Source organism: Phocoena sinus, chromosome 3 (assembly GCF_008692025.1).
Source record: "Phocoena sinus isolate mPhoSin1 chromosome 3, mPhoSin1.pri, whole genome shotgun sequence".
NCBI lineage: Eukaryota > Metazoa > Chordata > Mammalia > Artiodactyla > Phocoenidae > Phocoena > Phocoena sinus.
In genome coordinates this window covers 66,701,005-66,726,440 of record NC_045765.1, presented here as the reverse complement: position 1 = coordinate 66,726,440, position 25,436 = coordinate 66,701,005, and the positions used below count along the sequence as shown (strand labels likewise).

Here is a 25,436-nt window from a genome sequence, read left to right as displayed (position 1 = left end):
TTGAAGTCAAAACCAGTCAAATTTTGGCAGTTTCATATGATTTAACCTAATTATCTTAGTGAAGCCTTTTGATGCAAGAGTTTCATCTAGCTTCAAAAAAATCACTGAGTTTTAATGGTCTTGTGAGGTCTACAAGGTATTCAAAGAATACGTGATTCTCATGCATAGAGGTAGAAAGTTTTCCATTTTATTCTGTGAGACTAGCTTGTAACCTAACCAAAAAATAAATTATAATACAGTCAGTATCACTTAAGTAAACAGTAAAACTAATAAAAGTTTGAAATGTATTTATTAGAACATTAAAGTGTGTGTGGGGGGTAGTTTTCCCCATGCCACCTAGCAGTTCTTAGGAACAGCTGGATATCCTATAATTCAACTCAATTCTGACACCTATCCCACAGGTTAAGGGCTCAGTCCGACAAGACTGCCTGCACCCCTCCTTTCCAATCACAAGGCCAGGTTGTTACCTGTACTTCTGACTGACTGGGTGTATATCAGAGGAAATCAGAGATTCTCATTTGCTAGAGTAGCTCACAGAATGCAGGAAACCCACTTCACCCTAGATCACAGGTTTATTATAAAAGGATATAAGTCAGCAGCAGCCAGATGGAAGAGATGCATAGGGCAAGCTATGGAGAAAGGAGGTGGAGCTTCCATACCCTCTCCTGGTGCTCCACTCTCTCCAAATCTCCACACCTTCACCAACCAAGAAACTGTCTAAACCCTATCCTTTATATTTTATAAATCAAAATATCACAATCCACTCCCTGGTCTTTGAACATGTATCCCTTATAGTAAAACAGTCATAAATGTTAAATGATACCTGGCATCCCAGTTTGTCATTAATAACTATTTAGTACATTGTCATATCATGAGAAAGTCTCCCAGCATGAGGGCACATGGGTTTGCAGGTTTCAAAAGCAGGAGTGGAAAATTGTTTTCTTAAGTTCTCAGAAAGAGAAATTAAGGAAGAAATTAATGAAGCAATCCCATTTACCATTCACATCAAAATGAATAAGGTACCTAGGGATCAACCTATGTAAGGAGGCAAAAGGCAAAAGACCTGTACTCCAAAAACTGTTTAAGACTGATGAAAGAAATTGAAGACGACACAAACAAATGGAAAGATACCATGGTTTTGGATAGAAGAATCAATATTGTTAAAATGACCATACTACCCGAGGCAATCTACAGATTCAGTGCAATCCCTATCAAATTACCAAGGGCATTTTTCACAGAACTAGAACAAATAATTTTAAAATTTGGCTGGAAACCAAAAGACCCCTAATAGCCAAAACAATCTTAAGAAGAATGAAGCTGGAGGAATCACACTCCCTGACTTCAGATTATACCACAAAGCTAGTCATCAAAAACAGTATGGTACTGGCACAAAATACACAGATTTAATGTAACAGGATAGAAAGTCTGGAAATTAATTGACCACAGGTGTGTCGGTTTATCTACAGCAAAGGAGATAAGGATATACAATGGAGAAAAGATAGTCTCTTCAATAAGTGGTGCTGGAAAAAGTAGACAGCCACATGTAAAAGAATGAAATTAGAACATTCTCTAACATCATGTACAAAAATAAACTCAAACGTGGATTAAAGACCTAAATGTAACACTGGATACTATAAACCTCTTAGAGGAACACATAGGCAGAAGACTCTGACATAAATCACAGCAATATTTTTTGGATACGTCTCCCAGAGTAATGGAAATAAAAGCAAAACTAAACAAATGGGACCTAATTAAACCTTAAAAGCTTTTGCACAGCAAAGGAAACCATGAACAAAATGAAAAGACAACCCGCAGAATGGGAGAAAATATTTGCAAAGGAAGCAACCAACAGGGATTAATCTCCAAAATATACAAACAGCTCATAAAACTCTACCACAAAAAAACAACCCAATCAAAAAATGGGCAGAAGACCCAGAGACTTTTCTTCAAAGAAGACATACAGATGACCAACAGGCACATGAAAAGATACTCAACATCAATAATTATTAGGGAAATGCAAATCAAAACCACAATGAGGTTATCATCTCCCACCAGTCAGAATGGCCATCATCAAGAAGTATACAAATAATAAATGCTGGAGAGGGTGTGGAGAAAAGGGAATCCTCCTGCACTGTTGGTGGGAATGTATGGAGAACAGTATAGAGGGTCCATAAAAAAACTAAAAATAGAGCTATCATATGATCCTGCAATCCAACTCGTGGGCATATACCTAGAAGAGGCAAAAACTCTAATTTGAAAAGATACTACACCCCTATGTTCACAGCAGCACTATTTACAATTGCCAAGACATGGAATCAACCTATATGTTCATCAACAGATGACTGGATAAAGAAGATGTGGTGTACATATATACAATGGAATATTGCTCAGCCATTAAAAAGAATGAAATAATGTCATTTTGCAGCAACATGGATGGACCTAGAGATTATCATACTATGTAAGTCAGACAGAGAAAGACAAATACATATCACTTATATGTAAAAAAAAAAAAAAAAAAGGTACAAATGAACTTATTTAGAAAATAGACTCAGAGACATAGAAAGCAAACTTTTGGTTACCAAAGGGGATAGTGGCAGCGTGGGGCAAGGAGATAAATCAGGAGTTTGGGCTTAACAAATACACACTACTATATAAAAAGTAGATAACAAGGACTTACAGTTTCCTGTGCTATACAGTATTCAATATCTCGTAGTAGTCTGTAATGAAAAAGAATCCGAAAAAGAATAGATCTGTACATACATATGTATAAATGAATCATTTTGCTGTATACCTGAAACTAACCCAACATTGTAAACCAACTATACTTCAATTTAAAAAAACAGCAGGAGGGGTGTCAGAGATACAGTATATGGCTTCACCCTTTCAGGCATGTAGTATAATAGAGCTAAGAGATGGTATCATCTCTTGCTCTGAGCCTTTTTTTTTTTTTTCCTTTTTTCCCTTTCTCTGTTCATATCCAAACTTCTCCACCTTTGGAAGGGACATTAGGTTTAGCAACTGTGCTGGTCTAGATTACAGACAGCAATACTAGGCTAGCAGGTGCCTCCCCCTCATCCACTTCTATTCAGATAAGTTAAGGTTACATAGGTGCAGAACAGGTGGGCTGTCTTTACCACCAGCCCATATAGCAGCAATCACTGTTAGCCCCATTTTTTCAGATGGAGTGAAGGCACATCTTGCCCTATAGGCCCTTAGGAGTTGTAACAAAGATTAAAAACATAGTTACAATAAAGGTGTTAAAAGCAACAACAACAACAAAATAGATTGCTGAACCAGAAACTGTAACTGAGCATTTGCCTCTACCACTGTCTCTACCTGTAAAGAACCGTTTGTAGTCCCCCAGGGCTACCAACTAACTTGCTATGTTCAGGGCCTTCCTAACAGGAAATCTGCCACATAGCCATCTGCAGTCTCTGTCTTTTTTGCTGGTCGACAGAACAGTTTTTATTGGCATTTTGTGACTCAGAGTGTACAAGAAGAATGGGTCTAGATTCAGCCCATCTCTGCATTGCTGCACTAACCCCATATTCACTCACTTCATGGACCCAGGTGGCCGTCTTGAGAGCAGCGGGATATCTGATTGTTGATTCCATTCACCTTCCAAGCCTGGAAAGGAGTTCTTCTGATGGGCATCAGCATGTTCTAGTTTAATGCATCCCTCCAGTTCCCACAGTGATTTCCACAGGATTGTGTGTCCCATATGGGCATCCTTTTAATAGGCCAGGTTTCCATTGCCCTCCTGCCTGACCATATGGCCAGGCCATTGACCACTGCCCATGACTCAGTAAAAACCAGAAGATAGGAGATTATATCACTGTTCAATTCTTTCATCACTGCTGGGAAAACAGCATGCAGTTCAGCCTTGCCTGTCTGATTTGTTTTTACCTTCCTCAGTCAGAGCAGTGGACTTCCAAATAGTATGTTATCCATCCACCTTGGAACTGCTACCCATAAACGAAGAAGCTCTTGGTTGGTCAGTTAAGAGCTGTTCATAGGGCACTGTCTACATGGCAGTCGGTCCCGGCCGCTTCTCGGGTGACTCCAAAATCTGTCCTAGAGGAAAAGAGACACCGAGCTTGTTAGTCTCCTCCCTGTATTCCCCAGACAGCATGTTCCTGTATAAACCGTTTCCATTATGGTGGAACTCTTCCAGGCACTGCCATCCCTATTAGGGTGTTTCTCCATCATCCCAGACGTTTTGGGTATTTCACATTTCAGTATCATTTTATGTCCTTTAGTCATATGAGTAGCTTCAATTAATAATGTCCAGTGGCTAGGTAGTAAACACCCCTCAAATGGAAATTCTGTAGTTTGAAGTTCAAGTAGTCATTGCTGGGAGGCACTCACAGATTTTTGCCATAAGCCTCAGTCTACGTTCCACATAGGGCTGTGGCACAGAGAGTTTTGTCCCTACCAGCACTCCAACTTCTATTCCACACTGCAGGCTCAGACAACTTACTGGTTCCATAGAGCATGTCCAGTTAATAATGCTTGAAGGATGGCTTTCCATCCCTTCTGTTTTACAATACTAGATAAGGGAAACGTTCCCCAGTGAGATACAGTGTCCATCCCCAAAATATAATCAGGTGAAAAAAAACACCGTCACTTCACATGAAACCAGTTCAAACACACCAAGTCTCCTACAAACTTATACTGTAATTCCATCATCGCTTATGCTCCTCACTGTAGCCCCCATTGAGACTTCATCAATGGGTTTTGGTTTTGTAATACTAGGTAGGGGAAGTGTCAACTTTCATAATCCTATCAACCATTATATTTTTACTTTCTTTCAGTCTAATTGTAGCACACATCAGGCCTTCACTAGTGGACTTTGGTAACACAGCTCAAGGGAAACTTCTCTTCTCCACTCCTGACCATTTTACTCACTCTTGTACAAAAGTCTTTGGGTCCCCAGCTAGGGATTGAACCAAGGGGTTTTGGCCCATTTGTCAGTCTTTATCTTGATTAATCTGCCTAGTCACTGCCCCAATTGATTGCTGCTTAAATTTCTCATTGTCATTTCTACCTTCAGACTTTTAAATTTTCTCCTAACTAGGATAAATAGAGCAGACTTATTTGGGGCCCTTCAATGTTGGGGAACCAGCAGGGAGTCCCACTCAACCTTTGGTAGTGCTGTGTTAAAACCTCTGTTTTAATCCCACCTGTGTCTGTTTTATTCATCCTGTTTCTTAATGGCCATCTGAAGATTTCCACCCTGCTGGGATAAGTTCTGTGAATCTCCTGTTTCCTCTGTTTCATCCCAATCAAAATTTACTTTATTCACCTATGTCTTCATAACTTTTAAAAATTTCCACCTTGTTGGGCAACTAGAGAAGGAGGACCAAAAAAAAAAAAAAAAAAACCCCTAAATTAGCAAAAGGAAATAAATCATAAAGATCAGAGCAAAAATAAGTATTGGGTTGGCCAAAAAGTTCATTCGGTTAGTAAATACAGTGTTCAATAAAATTCTTGGTGAAAATGAAAAACTGTGTCTTTTATTTTTACTTAAAACTGAAAGAACTTTTTGGCCAACCCAATAAAATAGAGATGAAGAAAAAAATAGAAAAGATCAATGAAACTAAAAGCTGGTTCTTTGAAAAGATAAACAAAATTGATAAATCTTTAGCCAGACTCATCAAGAAAAAAAGGGGAGGGTGCAAATCAATAAAATTAGAAATGAAAAAGAGGTTACAACAGATGCTACAGAAATACAAAGGATCATAAGAGACTACTACAAGCAACTATATGCCAATAAAATGGACAACCTAGAAAAAATGGACAGATAAGAAAGGTATAGCCTTCCAAAACGGAACCAGGAAGAAATAGAAAATATGACTCACAAGTACTGAAGTTGAAACTGTGATTAAAAATCTAACAGCAAACAAAAGGCCAGGACCAGATGGCTTCACAGGTGAATTCTATCAAACATTCAGAGAATGGTTGACACCTACCCTTCTGAAACTCTTCCAAAAAATTGCAGAGGAAAGAACACTCCTAAGCTCATTCTACAAGGCCACCATCACCCTGCTACCAAAACCAGACAAAGTTATCACAAAAAAAAGAAAATTACAGGCTGATATCAGTGATGAACATAGACACAAATATCCTAAACAAAATACTAGGAAACAGAATCAAACAACACATTAAAAGGATTATACACCATGATCAAGTGGGATTTATCCAGGGATGCAAGGTTTTTTCAGTTTCCACAAATCAGTGTGATACATCACATTAACAAGCTGAAGAATAAAAACCATATGATCATCTCAATAGATGCAGAAAAAGCTTTTGACAAAATTCAACACCTGCTTATGATAAAAACTCCAGAAAGTGGGCATAGAGGGAACCTACCTCAACATAATAAAGGCCATATACGACAAACCCACAGCAAACATCATTCTCAACGGTGAAAAACTGAAAGCATTTCCTCTAAGATCAGGAACAAGACAAGGATGTCCATTCTCACAACTGTTATTCAACATAGTTTTGGAAGTCCTAGCCACGGCAATCAGAGAAGTAAAAGAAATAAAAGGAATCCAAATTGGAAGAGAAGAAGTAAAACTGTCACTGTTTGCAGATGACATGATACTATACATACAAAATCCTAAAGATGCTACCAGAAAACTATTAGAGCTAATCAAAGAATTTGGTAAAGATGCAGGATACAAAATTAATACACAGGAATCTCTTGTATTCCTATACACTAACAATGAAAGGTCAGAAAGAGAAATTAAGGAAACAACCCCATTTACCATCGCATCAAAAAGAATAAAATACCTAGGAATAAACCTACCTAATGAGGTAAAAGACGTGTACTCAGAAAACTGTAAGATACTGATGAAAGAAATCAAAGATTACACGAACAGGTGGAGAGATATACCATGTTCTTGGATTGGAAGAATCAATATTGTGAAAATGACTATACTACCCAAAGCAATCTATAGATTTAATGCAATCCCTATCAAATTACCAATGGCATTTTTCACAGAATTAGAACAAAAAATTTTACAATTTGTGTGGAAACACAAAAGACCCCAAATAGCCAAAGCAATCTCGAGAAAGAAAAATGGAGCTGGAGGAATCAGGCTGTCTGACTTCAGACTATATTACAAAGCTACAGTAATCAAGACAGTATGGTACTGGCACAAAAACAGAAATATAGATCAATGGAACAGGATAGAAAGCCCAGAGATAAAGCCATGCACCTATGGTCAACTAATCTATGCCAAAGGCGGCAAGGATATACAATGGAGAAGACAGTTTCTTCAGTAAGTGGTGCTGGGAAAACTGGACAGCTACATGTAAAAGAATGAAATTAGAACATTCTCTAACACCATACACAAAAATAAACTCAAAATGGATTAAAGACCTAAATGTAAGACCGTATACTATAAAACTCTTAGAGGAAAACAGGCAGAACACTCTTTGACATAAATCACAGCAAGATCTTTTTCAATCCACCTCTTAGAGTAATGGAAATAAAATCAAAAATAAACAAATGGGACCTAATTAAACTTAAAAGCTTTTGCACAGCAAAGGAAACCATAAACAAAATGAATAGACAGCCCTCAGAATGCGAGAAGGTATTTGCAAATGAAGCAGCCGACAAAGGATTAATCTCCAAAATATACAGACAGCTCATGCAGCTCAATATAAAAAAAAAAAAACCCAATCAAAAAAAATGGGCAGAAGACCCAAATAGACATTTCTACAAAGAAGACATACAGATGGCTAAAAAGCACATGAAAAGATGCCCAACATCATTAATCATTAGAGAAATGCAAATCAAAACTACAGTGAGGTTCCACCTCACACCAGTCAGAATGGCCATCATCAAAAAGACTGCAAATAATAAATGCTGGAGAGGGTGTGGAGAAAAGGAAACCCTCCTACACTGTTGGTGGGAATGTAAATTAGTACAGCCACATGGAGAATAATGTTGAGGTTCCTTAAAAAACTAAAAATAGAGCTAATATATGATCCAGCAATCCACTCTTGGGCATATATCCGGAAGCAAACCATAATTTGAAAAGATACATGCACCTCAATGTTCATTGCAGCACTATTTATAATAGCCAGGACATGGAAGCAATCTAAATGTCCACTGATAGATGAATGGATAAAGAAGATGTGGTACATGTATACAATGGAATATTATGCAGCCATAAAAAAGATCAAAATAATGCCATTTGCAGCAACATGGATGGACCTAGAGATTGTCATACTAAGTAAGACAGAGAAAGAAAAATATCATATAATATAGCTTGTATGTGGAATATACAAAAAGGGTACAAAGGAACATATTTACAACAGAAACAGTCACAGATGTAGAAAACAAACTTACAGTTACCAAGGGGGGGTAGGGGGGAAGGGATAAATTGGGAGATTGGGATTGACATATAAACACTACTATATATGAAATAGATAACTAAAATAAGAACCTACTGTATACCACAGGGAACTCTATTCAGTACTCTCTAATGGCCTATAATGGAAAGGAATCTAAAAAAGAGTGGATACATGTATAACTGATTCACTTCACTGTACACCTGAAACTAACACAATGTTGTAAATCAATTACACTCCGATAAAAATTAAAAAGAAAAAAAAAGAAATTACAACCGTGCTAATAACTCTTAGCTAATTAGGATTAGAAGGGTATGTGTATACTGGAAAGTCAAAGCAAAAATCAGATCTAATGGTAAAACATTAGGAACTTTGTAATTGTAAGGCTGCTTCTGTCACTGTCATTCTTACATTGCTTGAAATCAGGGACTAGCACAAGAAAAAAAAAAAAAAAAAGTCTTACAGCTAAATCTGGCCTGACCCCTGTTTTTGTAAAGAAGTTTTTTTTTGTAAAGAACATACTTGGGCCCGTTTGTTTACATACTGTTTATAGCTGCTTTTTTGCTATAGCAGGAGAATTGAGTAGTTGCTATAGAGACTGTCTGGCCCACAAAGCCTAAGATATTTACTACGTGACCCTTTTCAGAAAACGTTGGTGACTCTTGCTAGATGTCTGATCACTGCAAGGACAATTTTTATTCTGTTTTTAAAAATATATATTGGAAAGAAACAGACATTATGCTCAAGGAACAAAGCATCAAAAGTATATATACTAATAAAACTATATATACTAATATTCAAATTCTTCTATGACATTGCTAAGTGAAAATAAACTGCATGTAGTATCCATATATATACACACACATATACCCATATATACTTTAAAATGTATATAAATGAATAGGACAAAAAGGCCTGGAAAAGTACACACAGGCTCTTAATGTGGTTAACTGTGAACAGTGGTATTCAAAGAGTGTCGTTTGCTTTTTGTTTTGCCATTTCTGCTGTCATTTCATTTCTTTCACAAGGTACAAAGTTGAGATACAAAAGTATAGGTATTGAGATTCCTTCCTCTTGTCCTTGCTCTTCAGTTCTATGCTGTTTCTTGTTTTATCCACTGCAAGATGTTCAATTCTATGTTCCCTTGTAGTTGAAATTCTTTAAGAGAATTTAAGAGACTAGAAATCAGCCCTTAAGGGGATTATAATCAGCATATATCAATATATTAGTGAAAATCAGGAAAAATTTTTATACAGTTTATGCTGGTTGAACAAATATAAATGATCCCTCCTCCCCCAATTAAAAACCCAGTTTCTAGATGTTAGCTGATAATGTCAAGTATTTTGATCCTCAAAAGTATGATCCTAGGCCTAGCATCATAATCATCACCTGGGAACTTGTTAAAAATGCACGCTTGAGGAAGGGTGGTAGGAGAAAGGTGGTCATAAGGTACAGACTTCCAGTTACGGGAGAAATAAGTACTGAGGATATGATGTATAGGATGGTGACTGTAGTTAACACTATTGTATGCTATATGAAAGTTGTTGAGAGTAGATCTTAAGAGGTCTTGTCATAAAGAAAAAAGGTTTTTTTCTTTTTTTGCTTCTTTTTATTGTATCTGAATATGGGGTCATTATCATGGTAATCATTTCGCAATAAATGTAAGTGAAACCATTGTGGTGTACATCTTAAACTTAAATAGTGATATATGTCAGTTTTATCTCAAAACTGGAAAAAAAGGATTTGTGCATTGCCCATTTAGTCTTAAAAAAAAAGTACTCTTGGGCCCTAACCTAAGGCTATGGAATTAGGATCTGCAACTGTAGAAGCTCCCCAGATGCTTCATGTGCACATCGCATTTGAGAAACACAGTGGTTTATCTACTGTCTCTCTTTAAAAGATAGAATACTGATAGTGCAGTGTACCCTGTGGAAGGGAAGACAGAGCAGGCTCCCCAGCAAAATTTCTCAGAAACTATTTTATAAGTATTGTGCTCTTTCTCTTGGAACCATCTGTGAGTTTCCAATTCATTGGTCTTAGGTGGAGCATGAAAAGTGGTTTTGTTAAAAAAAAAAAAAAAAAAATGCATCTCAGGCGATTGTAATATATAGCACATTTGGGAATCACTGCATGGATCCTTTCTACATATGGATATACTCCTCTGGACTCTACTTACCACCCTAAAGCCAAAAAACTATATCATTGGATATCAGGCAGTGAGTTTATTTTTTCATTCCTGTGTAGGTGAATAAATGATTGCCACGGAGCAGATGTAGGCTGGGTCAAGTACAAGTGATGTAACAGTGGTTGATGCTCTCTTCTGGACTGGATGTTATTTGATATATATTGGTACTAACTTATTCACACATAAATGAAGTTTCCAGGAATACTCTTCTGCAGATTAATTTAACAATTCTTTTCTGATAGGGTTGAAGCCTTAATATGCAGTATTATCTCTCTTTCTTGTAATTGTAAGGAATTTTATTACTGTAAAAAGATAAAAGTAACATTTCTATTTTAGCACTAATCTTATTAACCTAAAGTGACACTGAATATAGAACTGACACTTAGGCCCTCTGACACTGAGCTCTGTTAGATAGAGTCATTAGCTTTAAGACTTAGATTGTATTTAAACAACAAAATGAGCTTAGTGTGGACATTGTAAATCACGTCCATGTGTGCAATATTGTTTTGTGTTTTTTTTGTAGCCTTGTAACTTCATACATTTGGCAGCATAGCCGTGTTTCTCAGGGTCTGTCATAATCTCTATGAGAAGTAACCTGAGAGACTTTGAAATGTCACTTATGACATAACTACTTCCAGTGATGTTTTTTAATGTATTAAAATATCGATTTCTTTTTTCCTTAGGCTCAAAGTCTAACTCCCCAGGACTACAGTCTGAGGTGGTCGGGCCTTTTGGTGACAGTGGGCGAAGTCCTGGAGAAGAGCTTACTCAATGTCAGCCGGACTGATTGGCATATGACTTTCACTGGCATGTCTCGTCGGCAGATGATCTACAGTGCAGCCAAAGCAGTAGCAGGCATGTATAAACAGCGCCTGTCCCCCGGGACCATGTGAGAAGGCTGGCCTGGGATACTGACACTTGCTAACTTTGAACTGCTGGTGGAGAAGAGACAGTCCCTTAAACTGGACAACTTCAGTCAGTCTAGCTGTTTTGATCATTTTCCTGTAGGCTGCAGTTTTTTTCTTAGAAAGGCATGGTGTCATTCCAGTAGATGAAAAGAAACAGATCCTTTTTCTGATTATATAATTGCACGTACCATAGTTTTCAAAAAATATATGAATATTTTTATAGGACAGTTTGATACACCAGATTTATAAGGTGCAAATTCATGTGCTAAGATATTTAACTTAATGATATGTACTTGATTATTTTTTTTTTTAAGAAATAATTGACTAAAGAACATGTTTACCGAACACTGTTTAAAAGCGTTGTTTCTTTTAATTCATGATTAATCTCTTCCCTGTCCGTCTTGGAAGCTTTTCGTGTGTCCATGTGATCACAGGTCTGATGCTAAGCCATGTGCTCAACAAGAGACTCTAAGACACCTACTTGTAGGGAGATGGTGCACTTGTCTATGCCTATTTTTAACATAGGCCAGAATAACAGAATCGATCATTTTCTTTTTGGTTATCATGTTATACACATAGCCTGAAAAATTCTTTTTTTTTTTAATGTTTCAGCATTTCACATTCATACTGTACGATGAACACTGGGATAATGCATTTTTTTTTTCATTGCTCTATGACAACTAATGGGCAAATGAGTCAAGCATATTTAAATTAGAAGCATTTGGGTTTTTTTGCATAATGGTATTCAGTGCTTCCAGGTAACTCTGACAACAGCCATTATTTCTGCTTTAATTCCTTTCTCCAACTGTAATAGAGAAATTTTTGAGAGGAAATTACTTTGTTGTCTATGGGATCATATGACTTACTTTAAGGTTACTTATTTAGTTTGCCTTAAACACAGCTTTTCTAACTTCGTGCCATTCTGCCTTTTTATGGGAAGTTTTCCAAGAAACTATTTTATAGTGAACCTGGTTTATTTAGTCCATTATGTTTGTATTTAATGAAAGCTTCTTTTTCCCCCAGATAATATATTTTACCATTTTGGGAATTATACAAATCAAAAATAGTTCATCATATACTTTTGAACTCTATATATGAAAGTTCAAATAACTTTTTGAAGATAGTTTCTTATATAAGCGTAATTTAATTTTTATTTACTCTTCTATATAGTTCTTTAGATGTAAAAGAATCAGCACAATCTTATAAAATCTTTTAAGGTATTGAAGCTGTCATCCTGTGCTGTCATTGCATGTCATGTTTGCTTTGTATTAATATTTCAAGTACTTGTTTGATTTCTATTTTTTTTACCTGAGGATGAGAAGATTACTAATTTTCCATCTGTGTTATGTGTTAATTTCTATGCACTATATAGTTGTCATTCAGTCTTCTGTGTCATTAAAAGTAATGAGAGAAAGAAGAGAGATGTAGCCGGTTGCTATAGCATAATAGGGACACAGGAATACTTATATTCCCTCTTTATTGGTATTTATGGAACACTTCGTCTCATGTTTTCTCCGTCTTTCGTGAATAAGAGAAGCCTTTCTCTACCATTTGTTTTCATCCTTTATTTTAAAAAGCTACCCTTTATCATGGCACTGGCCTGATGACACATCACTGTTAGGAATGAAGGAACATATGTCCATAGTTCGTATTTCTGCTTTTTTTCCCTATTATAGGGAAATTTTACAGATCCTAAAGATAAAATTTTCTTTTTATTTTACGAAGTCTCAAATATCTTAGTTTATGTTTTTGAGGGTGGTTTTCGTAGAATCATTAACATTGACATCCCATTAGAGGACAGTTTTCTTCGAATCCCCAAACAGCAATGACAGAGTTATTCTGTGGTTTGGGTGCAGATGATTTCCCTGCACCAGGTAATTTGCACCCTCTGCTCTCTGTGAGTGGGTGAGGACTAGGGAAGGGCAGATGGAAAAGATAAATACATGATCTCGTTCTGGCCCCTTATTCCTTCTTTGGCCCAGAGTTATCTTTGAAAGGCATCAGTGCGTGACTGACTCCACAGTCAACTTTCCCAGCCTCTTGTTTACTTTTTCATTCTTGGATTTCCCTCTTGTACAAGGGGCAAGAAAAGTAACTCATTACCTCTCACACACCAGGGCAGCGTGAGCCAGGAGGTCTTTTACTGTTGGTATTTTGGCATGAGATATGCTGGTCATCAACCTAAGGCCACGGCTCCCTTCACCAATCATCCAGCTGCCCTGTTCTTTTCTTGCTTGTTTCCTTATAATTCTTGCACTAGCATTTTTTGAGAGCGTTGAGCTGGGGAGTTTTACCCTCAAGCATCTTGGGACAACCTGTCTTTAACACAGTTCTTTGCCACTAGTATCTTGGTCACGTTTGTGTTTTCTTTTCTTTTGAAGTGCTCCCAGAACTACTTACTGAATTTGATAAGTTGTATACTTTTTTTTTTTTTTTTTTGGCGGTACGCGGGCCCCTCACCTCTGTGGCCTCTCCCGTTGCGGAGCACAGGCTCCGGATGCGCAAGCCTCAGCGGCCATGGCCCACGGGCCCAGCCGCTCCGCAGCACGTGGGATCCTCCCAGACCGGGGCACGAACCCGTGTCCCCTGCATCAGCAGGCGGACTCTCAACCACTGCACCACCAGGGAAGCTCAGTTTGTATACTTTTTAATTAAGTGTTGTGAAAGAGAACAGGAAGAAATGCAGGAAGAGTAATTTTACATCAGCCTCAATTGACAGAAGGTACTCAGATTATTCAGATCAATATCGTCTTGTTATTAAGTTTATCAGGTAACCCTGGACTTAGAGCTGGGCCCCAGACTTCTGGGTGGAAAAGTTTGAGCTAATACCTGTAGTTTTCTCCTCTGAATCTCCTATTATTACTTCCCCATTCTTTGTTCTTTCTCTCAAGGATTAATGAGGTAGAAAATTGAGATGAATGGATATAGACAAAATGGTAGTATGATAAATATAAGTAGATAACAGTACAGATGAAAGTGTATTATATACATTAATTCAAGTTATGCAAATTAGTAATATACTCAGGGTCAGCTAAGTTAATTTAAGATGTTGTTGAATTTATTTTGTTCCTTGGCTAGAAAAAATTCTAAACAGGAGTTTGTGTTCTGTGAAGCCAAATTGGTAATATTCTGTGTTCTAAAAGATGTTAGGTTATACATAAATTAAGAAACTTAGATTTTTACTCCCAGAACATGGTATTGTTTTTTAAGATACTATGCAGGATGATGTATTGGAAAGCCAATTTTGTACGTATGTACATATGTCATAAATAAAAAATACCTCGACTTATATCCCAAGTGATTTTTTTTTAATGCTAATCATATTCATATTATATTAGAAGGACCCATATTCCTTTTTGTCTCAACTGGCTACTGGATGCCAAGAATTATGTAATAGCAGCTTCAAACACCATCTTTCAAGTGGAACTATAACATTCAAATACAGTTGACCCTTGAACAATGAGGGTTTAGGGGAGCTGACCCTCTGTACAGTCTCAAGTCCACGTACAACTTTACAGTTAGCCCTCCATATCCATAATTCCACATCAGAGATCATCGAACCACTGATTATGTAATACTGTTCTGCTTATTTATTGAAAAACAGTCTGTGTATAAGTGGACCTGCACAGTGCAAACCCGTGTTGTTCAAGGGTCGACTGTGTACCAGAGTTTAACTTCAAGGTTAAAGAACTCAGAATATTTGGGGGAGAGGATACATTGGCAGTAATAGGCAGGAAGTTAAGGCCTGTGTTCATAAGGAAACCTCTCCAGTGGGGAGTTTAATTTACCCTTGACCTGCAGGAGTATCTTTTCTTGTAAAAAAAAAAAAAAAAAAATTTACTCATTACTCTTTGCTATTCTGAGCCTATGATCTCCAGACGAGGGATTTCTCTTTTGTTTTGGTGGGGGAAGGGATACATGCCAAAAGACAGTAGGATATTGATTTGGGGATTTACTTGCCAAAAGACAAACTATTAATAGTTTTCAATAGACAAGAAAAATGCGGTTTAGGGCCCAGGAAAAGCCCTGTTAAATTTATACTTTGTTTCAGAATTAACTGGAAGAGGGGAAAAAATGGCAACAGAAACAAAATTGGCAAAGGTCATTATAAGGAAATTAAAAAATTTAAGGATGAAGGAAATCTTTGGAACTATCCATAAAGTGACCTCATTTTAAGGATTTAAAGCAGTAAGAAAGGGAAGAGAAGCTAACATTTATGTGATAAGTACCTATTGTTAGTTAGGCAATGGAGTAGGCACTTATTTTTATAGATGACATAACCAAATCAGATTAAGCTGCTTATCCAGGATCATCCCAGCAAACAAGTTACAGAGATAGAAGTCAAATGGAATGTGTAACTTGGTAAACCATTCTCTTCCAAAACGTCCTGAATATTTGCTTCAGGAAGTTATGGGTAAATCACTTATTATTTTTTGAATTTAACTGAATTCAAATAGTGGCATGAGGACTTTGCCCTAGTATACTTTTAATTTTACAATATTATGTTTAAGGGAAACTATTTTATGCCTTACTTTTCATTTTAGTTTGAGAGGGCTGCTTTGGCTTTGCTGCTGGTATGAAAATATATTTGTGATAACTGGTTATTCTAACTCCCAAAATTGAGAAACCATAAACTAGGTTTACCTTCTAGTATTTTTAGGATAAAAGCCAGAGATGTCATTATTGTTAAGCTAGTCTTCAAGCAAGGTACTGACCACATACGTTTTTAAATACTGTAAAAATACTTATGGCTGCTTCAGGGACCACACTTTGAAAACTACTGCTGTAATACAAATCCTGACTCATTCTGCATATACTAAGGTATTTTAGAGAGAGTGATGTCACCAAGGTAGCAACATAGGTTGTTCCTGACTTTCCTCCCTCTCACAAGAAGGCCAGCTAACAACTATTCATGGACAAGCTGCCACTGAGGGAATTCCAGGCCATGGAGATGAGGCTTAAGCATCTCCCAGTGCCACAGAGACCAAGACAGACCACATTAGATGGTTAAGAGGAGTGGATACACACTGACTGCACTGTCGTCCCGTCCCCCCGCCGCCGCAGGCTGGAGCAGCACCTTGCTGTGAGCCTGTTGTGGAAAAAAAAGAGGCCAGGTGACACCCAGCACTGTGGGTTGCTTTGTGGGAGCTGCTATTCTGGTCTCCAATGGAGGGTGCAGGAGAATCTTCAGGGGTTGACCACTGGGAATCTGACTGTGATGGAGAAGGCGGAGAGGCTTAAAATCATCAGCATTCAGATCTTGAGAGATTGAGTTCATACCTGCAGTGCCCAAGTGCCAAGAGCAGCTTTGCTTATCTGCAGAACCAAGTCAGTGGAGCAATCTGACCAGGAACTTGGCAGGTACATGTCTATCTGATTCAGGCCCTCAAATGAAGAGCCTCAGTAGTTGTGGAACCTGTTCTGCCCCAATCCAGGCAGGGGGGCTTAGCCACAGGCCAGCTGGCAGGTTGGGTGTAGCTCTTGGCCCTGCCTAACCAGAAAGGCTGGCATGAATGCCTGGAAGCTGCCCAGCCCAGCAGCACAAGTAGAGGATCAGTAGGCAGAGTTGATAGTCTGTAGAGCAATCCAGTGGCCCTGTTCAGCCAGAGAACTTGGGGCACAGGATAACTTGAGTCAAGACCACAAAGAGCCTTACTGGCCTTGCGGTTGGGTCTCCCACTGTGCCCCAACAGGGAAACATTTGTAGCCCCACCAATTCCTGAATACAGCCTTCAGCCTACCCAAAGGGAACCTAACTAGAGCACACGGAAGCTGTAGAGCCCATCCAACAGCCATGCTTGCCGTAGAGCTTGACACAGAGAGCACATCCCATGGTTTTTGCAGAATAAAACCATTGGCCCCATCTGACCAGGGAATTCAGTACATAGTCACCTGATTCGGGTCTCCAGAAAACAAGCTGTGCAGGCCCTGAGATCAGTCCTGCTATCCTGCCGGAGCAGGGAAGCTAATAGGTTCACCTTTGCTGTGTATAGTACCCAATCCTGACTGCCTCGTAAGCCTGACCAGAGAACCCAGGTAACTGCAGAGCCCATCCTCTAGCCTCACTTGAGCAGAGAATCAAGCCAGCAGTTTTATGCAACTGTTTTCAGCCAGTGGCACCCACCCCCTGAACCTCAGAACTTGGCAGCGGTCACACCCAAAAATATACCAAGATAGCAAGCACCACCTGCCCAAGAATATCACCAGCAGACATGCCCAGCAGCCCAGACTGAGCTGACCGGTGATTAACTTTTCTCTGACAGTGGGAACCTGTAAAGTCTGGAAGAGAGGACCACTTACTCAAATGCACAGATTCCAATGTAAGGAATCAAGGATCACATAAAAGGAGGTAAACATGACACCACCAAAGGAAACTAATACAGATCCAAAAGTTAACCCTAAAGAAATGAAGATCTAGGAACAATCAGACAAATAATTCAAATTAACCCTCAAAGCAGTTCAGTGAACTACAAAAACACACAGACAGCTAAACCAAGTTAGGAAAACAATGCATGAACAAATAAGTTCAACAAAGACATGAAAACCACTAAAAACAATCCAGGGCTTCCCTGGTGGTGCAGTGGTTAAGAATCCGCCTGCCAATGCAGGGGACATGGGTTTGAGCCCTTGTCTGGGAAGATCCCACATGCCGTGGAGCAACTAAGCCCACACACCACAACTACTGAGCCTGCGCTCTAGAGCCCACGAGCCACAATAACTGAAGCCTGTGCACCTAGAGGCCCTGCTCCACAACAAGAGAAGCCACTGTAATGAGAAGCCTGCACACCTCAACAAAGAGTAGCCCCCATTCAATGCAACTAAAGAAAGCCCACGTGCAGCAACGAAGACCCAAGGCAGCCAAACATAAATAAATAAATTTTTTAAAAATCCAGAAATCTTAGAGCAGGAAAATACTATAACTGAACTGAGCAATTAAATTGAGAGGTTCATAAGCAGACTTGACCACACAGAATAATCAGTGACCTAGAAGGCAAGACATTGAAATTATTGAGTTGGGAGGGGGGAAGGAATGAAAAAAACCTTCAGGAATTATGGGACACCATCAAAAGAAACAATATCTGCATGATGGCAGAAGGAAATTTTAGAAGGAAAAGAGAAAGGGACAGGAATTATATTTAAAGCAGTAATGGTCAAAAACTTCCCAAACCTGGGGAGAGAAATGGACATCCAGATCTGTGAGTCACAAAGGACCTCAAAGAGGTTGAACCTGAATAAGGCTACACTACAACACATTATTAAATTAGCAGAAATTAAAGAAAATTTTGAGAATGGCAAGAGAAAGAAGTTACATACAAGGGAATCCCCATAAGGTAACAGGCAGATTTCTCAACAGAAAAATTTCAGGCCTAGAGAGAATGGGATGGTATGTTCAAAATACTGAAATCAAAAACCTGATCAACCTAGAATTCTACACCTGATAAAACTGTCCTTCAGAAATGGATAAAGACTTTCCCAAACAAACATAAGTGGAGGGAGTTTGTCACCACTAGACCTGCTTACAAGAAATGCTAAAGGGAGTTCCCTGAACGGAAGTAAAAGGCGGCCAATTAACGTCATAAAACAATAAGAAGGTAGTGTAAAACTAACTGAAATGGTAAGTATATAGTCAAAAAGTTAGATTCTGTAACAATGAAAAGGAGGTGCTTAATGCACTTAAACTCTAGTTTAAAAGTTAAAAGTTAAAATAACTCAATAATCATAACTCAAATAACAATTACTACAATAATTTGTTAGTATTAACAGAAGAGAAAAAATATATAAACTGTAACGTCAATAACCTAAAGTGTGGAGGGGAGGAGAAAGTGTAAAGTTTAGGAGTGCTATTAAAGTTAAGTTGTTACCAGTTTAAAATAAGCTGTTATAATTTTAAGATATTTTATGTAAGACTCATTATAACCAAAAGGGAGAAACCTATAGTAACTGCACAAAAGAACGTGATAAAGAGGTCAAGCATACGGATTCCAAAAGACATCAGAAAAAAACAGTCAACAGGATAAGAAAGCAGGAATGAGTCTACACCACAGCAAGAAGAAATTAAGGAAATGGCAATAGTAAGTCATTTCCAATCAATAATGACTTTAAACATACGTGGATTAAATTCTCCAATCAAAAGACATTAAATAGCTGAATGGATAAAAAACTTGGAAAAATGATATGCTGCCAATAAGAGATTTACATTTGCTTTAAAGACACATGGAGACTGTGAGGGAAGAGATGGAAAAAGATATTTCAAGCAAATGGTAGCCAAAAAAAAAACCCAAAAAGAATACAACAGCAGGAATAGCTATACATCAGCAGCTCTACTGCTGAATGTTACCTAACATTTAAAGAAGACTCAATGCCAATTCTAACTGAACTCTTCCAAAAAATCCTACAATGAACGCTAACAAACTAATATTGTGAGACCAGCATTACACTGATACCAAAACCAGACAGGGATGCTACCAGAAATGTACAGGCCAACATCCCCAATGAATATAGCTGAAAATTGCTTAATTAAATATGAGCAAACTGAATTCAGCAGCACGTTAAAAGGGTCGTTCACCATGATCCATTGGGATTTATCCCTGGGATGCAAGGACGGTTCAGCATACACAAAAATAAGTCAATATGCTATATTACATTAATAAAATGGAAGGGGAAAAAAAGCACATGATCTAAAAAAACTGACAAAATCCAACAACTGTTCATGATTTAAAAAAACCTGGAGAATTAAAAAAAAAACTCTGGAAAATTCAGTATAGAAGGAACACACCTCAACATAAAGGCCATATGTGACAAGTCCATATGTAATATCATACACAGTGGTGAAAGGATGAAAGCTTTTCTTCTAAATCAAGCACAAGAAAAGGATGTTTCCTCACCACTTGTATTTAACACAGTATTGGAAGTCCTAGTCAGAGAAATAAGGCTATCGACAGAAATAAAAGGCCTTGGAATCGGAAAGAAGGACAACTGTCTCTATTTGTAGATGACAGTATTTTATATAGAGAAAATCTGAAAAATTCTTCGATCTAATCATCCACCTGAGTTACATGGCAGGACACAAAATTAACAAACAAAATTCAGTAATGTGTCCATGCACTAACAATGATGATCCGAAGAAGAAATGGAGAAAATGATTCCGTTCACAACAGCACCCCCATGTTCACAGCAGCATGATTCATAATAGCCAAGACAGGGAACAACGGAAGCATCCACGGCTGGGTTAATGCATAAAGAAGATGTGGTGTATGTACCAATGGAATTTTACTCCATTTAAAAGGAAGAAAAATCTTGCCATTTCCAACAACATGGATGGACCTTGTGGGCATTATGCTAAATTATACAAGTCAGAGAAAGAGAAATACTGTATGATCTCACTTATACATGGAACCACAAAACAACAACGGCAACTGCCAAACTCACAGAAAAGGAGGTGAGATTTGTGGTAACCACAGACGGGGGTTAGGGGAAGGGGGAGCTTGATCAAAGTGGTCACAAGGGACAAACTTCTGGTTATAAGATAAATAGGTACTAGGGATACAATGTACAGGAAGGAGACTATAGTTAACACATTTGGGTGATATATATAAAACTTGTTAAGAAAAGTATATCCTAAAGAGTTATCATAAGAAAAAAAAAACAGTTTTTCGTTTTTGCTTCCTCTTAATTGTTTCTTAATGAGATGAGGGATGCTAACTAAATTTACTGTTGTGTTCATTTCACAATATAGGTGAGTCCAACCATTGTAATGGTGTATACCTTAAATGTGCATAGTGGTGTATGTCAATTTTACCTCAATAAAACTGGAAAAAAATTAACAAGTGTTGGCCAGGAGGTGGAGAGAAGGAACACCTGTGCACTGTTGATGGTAATGCAAATTGCTGTAAGGCCCTGTGGCAAACACTGTCGAGGTTCCCCCCAAGTTTAAAAATAGAACTACCTCCTGATCATAAATGGGAATTTAATACCCCATTCTCAACAATGCTTAGGTCATCCAGACAGTGAGTCAATAAGCAAAGAGAGCATCTGAACAACACTAGAGACCAAAGTTACCTAGGAGACATGTATAGAACATTCTATCCAACAGCATCAGAATACACATCCTTCTCAAGCGATCATGAAACATTTTTTTGGGATAGATCATGTGTGAGACCACATTAGCAAATTTAAGAAGAAATAAATCACACCAGCTATCTTCTCTGACTACCATGGTATGAAACTAGAGATCAATAGCTGGAAGAAAATGGGAAAATTCACAAATGCATAGATATGAACACTCTTCTGAGCAACCAATGGATCAAAGAAGAAATTAAAGGAGAAATAAATGTCTAGAGACAAATGGAAATAGGAACAGAACATACCAAAATTTATGAGATAAAGCAAAAGCAGATTGAACAGAGAATTTTAGGGCAATAAGTGCCTACTTTAAGAACAAAAGATCTCAAAAAAACACCCTAACTCTTGCCTTAAGGAAGTATAAAAAGTAGTATAAACTGAGCCCAAAATTAGCACGAGGAAGGACATAATAAAGATTACAGCAGAAATAAGTGAAATAGAGAACGAGAAAACAATAGAAAGAATAAACAAAACTAAGAGTTCGCCCTTTGAAAAGATAAGCAAAATTGACAAACCATTAGCTAGACTAACCAAGGAAAAAAAGAGAGAGGATCCAAATCAACACAATTAGAAATGAAAAATGAGACATTACAACTGATACCACAAAAATACAAAGGAACCTAACAGGCTACTATGAGCCACTGTATACCAACAAACTGGCCATCTGGAAGAAAAGAAGAAATTCGTAGAAACATACAACCCACCAAGACAGATTCATGAAGAAACAGAACATCTAAACAGACCAGGAAGCAGATTGAATCAGCAATGAAGAACCTCTGAATGAAGAAAAGCCCAGGACCAGAAGTCTTCACTGGCGAATGTTACCTAACATTGAAAGAAGATGCAACGCCAGTTCTTCTCAAACTCTTCCAAAAGATCTTAGAAGGAACACTACCAATCTCATGTTTTTAGGCCAGCATTACCCCGATACCAAAGCCAGACAGGGATGCTACCAGAAATGTACAGGCCAATATCCCCAATGAATATAGGTACAAAAATGCTTACTTAAATACTAGCAAACTGAATTCATCAGCACATTAAAACGATCATTCTCCATGATCCATTGGGATTTATCCCTGGGATGCTAGGATGGTTCAGCATACAAAAAAAGCAATCAATGTGCTACAATACATTAATAAATTGGAAGGGAAAAAAAGCACATGATCATCTAAAAAAATGACAAAAGTCAACATCTCTTCATGATGGAAAAAAAACTGGAAAATTCAATATAGAAGGAACACACGTCAACATAAAGGCCATATATGACAAGTCCATATGTAATATACTCAGTGGTGAAAGTCTGAAAGCTTTTCCTCTAAAACCAGGCACAAGAAAAGGATGCTCCCTCACCACTTGTATTTAACATAGTATTGGGAGTCCTAGCCAGAGAAAAAAGGGTACAGAAAGAAATAAAAGTTCTCGGAATTGGAAAGGAAGAACAAGTCTCTATTTGCAGGTGACAGTATTTTACATATAGAGAATTCAAAAAATTCTTAGATCTAATCATCCACCTGAATTAAGTGGCAGGACCCAAAATTAACATACAAAATTCAATAATGTGTCCATGCACTAGCAATGATTATCTGAAAAACAAATGAAAAATATTCTGTTTACAATAGCGCCCCCATGTTCATAGAAGTATTATTTATAATAGCCAAGACACGGAACAACTGAAGCATCCATGGATGTATGAATGGATAAAGAAGATGTGGTGTATATACGCAAATGGAAAAGTATTCCGTTGAAATAGAAGGAAACTCTTCCCATTTGCAGCAACATGCATGGACCTTGAGGATATTAGGCTAAATAATACAAGTCAGAGAAATAGAAATACTGTATGATCTCACTTATATATGGAACCACAAAACTACCATCACCACCATCACAACAGCAATAGTAACCACCAAACTCCTTATAGATAAAGAGATGTGATTTGTGGTTACCAAAGACAGGGGGTTGAGTGAAGGGGGAGCTGGATCTAAGTGGTCAAAAGTGACAAACTTCCATTATAAGGTAAATATGTACTAGGGATATGATGTACAGCAGTGTGATTATAGTTAACACTGTATATATATACCATATATATATCTTGTTCAGAAATTATATCCTAAAGAGTTGTAATAAGCAAAAAGAAACAGTTTTTTTTTTCTTTTTTGCTCCCTCTTTTTATTGTTTCTTAATGAGATGAGGGATGCTGACTAAATTTACTGCGGTGTTCATTTCACAATATAGGTAAGTCAAACCACTGTAGTAGTGTACACCTTATATGTATATAGTGGTGTATGTCAATTATACATCAATAAAACTGGAAAAAAATTAACAAGTGTTGGCAAGGACATGGAGAGAAGGGAATCCTTGTGCCCTTTAGATGGAACGCAAATTGCTGTAGGCATTGTGGCAAACAGTATGGAGGTTTCCCCCCAAATTTAAAAATAGAACTATTTCATGGATCCATCTGTTCCACTTCTGAGCATTTATCCAAAGGAAACAAATACACTAACGTGAAATGCTGTCTGCACCCTCACATTCTTCACATCATCATTTACAATTGCCAAGACGTGGAAGCAACCTAAGTGCCCACTGATGAAGAGGAAGTGGTATATATGTATACAGTGGAGAACTATTCAGTCATAAAAATGAAATATTTTCATTTGCAACAATACAGATGGACCTCGAGGGTATTATGCTAAGTGAAAGTCAAGTACAGGGAAATACAAATACCTTGTGTTCTCATTTACATATGGAATCTGAAAAAAAAAGTACCCCAAGAAGTCAAACTCATAGATGAAGAGAACTTATTGGTGGTTTCCAGTGTTGGGAGGTGGGAAGCAGGTGAAATGCGTGAAGTAAAAGGTTAAAACTTCCAGTTATAATATGTAAGTACTTGGGACCTAATATACAGCATGATGACTATAGTTCATAATACTGTACCAGTGCAAATTACTAAGAAAATAGATCTTTGTTCTCACCACAAGAAGAAAATTTAGCTCTGTGGTAATGGATATTAGCTAGACTTATTGTGGTAATCATTTCACAATATACACAAGTTTTTAATCATTATGTTGTACACCTGAAATCATAGTTTATTAAGTGTCAATTACCTATAATATATATGTCAATTATATCTTAATTTAAAAAATGGTGGAGGTAGCTTGATGGAAAGAGAGGGGACTAATAAAGGGTTGGGGAGGCTGAGTTCTGGAAAAAGGACAAAATACAGAATGGTCAGGGAGAACAATGCAATGAGCTCTTCCAAATCAGAGCAAGGGTCTCATCTAAGCCAAAGAGAAAAACATTTGCTTAAGTGGAAACCAGTGTAGTACACTCCAGAGATTCCTTTTTTCAATCTCTGTGATTTTACATTTAGGTGCTATTGCTTATTTCCTTGAACCAATAAGACTTCTAGTTTACACAGACAACATGGACCCATTTACCAATTTTGTTTACGCTAATTGTTAAAGAAATGCGGATGGTAGCAGAATAGACTGAACTTAATATTTGTTTTGTTATCTTCAGAAATTTTAGGGGCTGAATTGTGCCCCTCCAATATCTTATGTTCTTAGAACCTGGAGGCAGAGTTAAGATGGCGGAGGAGTAGGAGGGCGTGGAGTTCATCTCTCTCCACGGATGCATCAGGAATACATCTACAGCTGCAACAGTTCTCACAGAACACCAGCTGAACACTAGAAGACGACCTTGGACACTGGAAAGGATTATAAAGATCCCTGGGTAACTGAGTAGGACTGAAAAAAGAAGGGAGAAGGAGGAGGAGAGGAAGCAGGACAGGACGTGCACCCCAGGGCAGGGGAGTTGAAGCAAAGGAGAGAATCCCGAATTCGGGGAAACCCCCTCTC

The 25,436-nt window shown here is 37.8% G+C and overlaps 1 protein-coding gene across 7 annotated transcripts in view; it reads left to right on the top strand.

The window, feature by feature from the left end:
- PRRC1 (proline rich coiled-coil 1) overlaps nucleotides 1–14,751 on the top strand; it is a 43,992-nt gene extending 29,241 nt beyond the window's left edge. For all 7 annotated transcript variants that reach the window (XM_032627645.1, XM_032627640.1, XM_032627641.1 and 4 more), the window contains one exon: nucleotides 11,236–14,751. In XM_032627645.1, the coding sequence (XP_032483536.1) occupies nucleotides 11,236–11,445 (210 nt within the window). In that variant the 3' untranslated portion in view covers nucleotides 11,446–14,751. The remainder of the gene's footprint in view (nucleotides 1–11,235) is intronic.
- The last annotated feature ends 10,685 nt before the right edge of the window (nucleotides 14,752–25,436 follow it).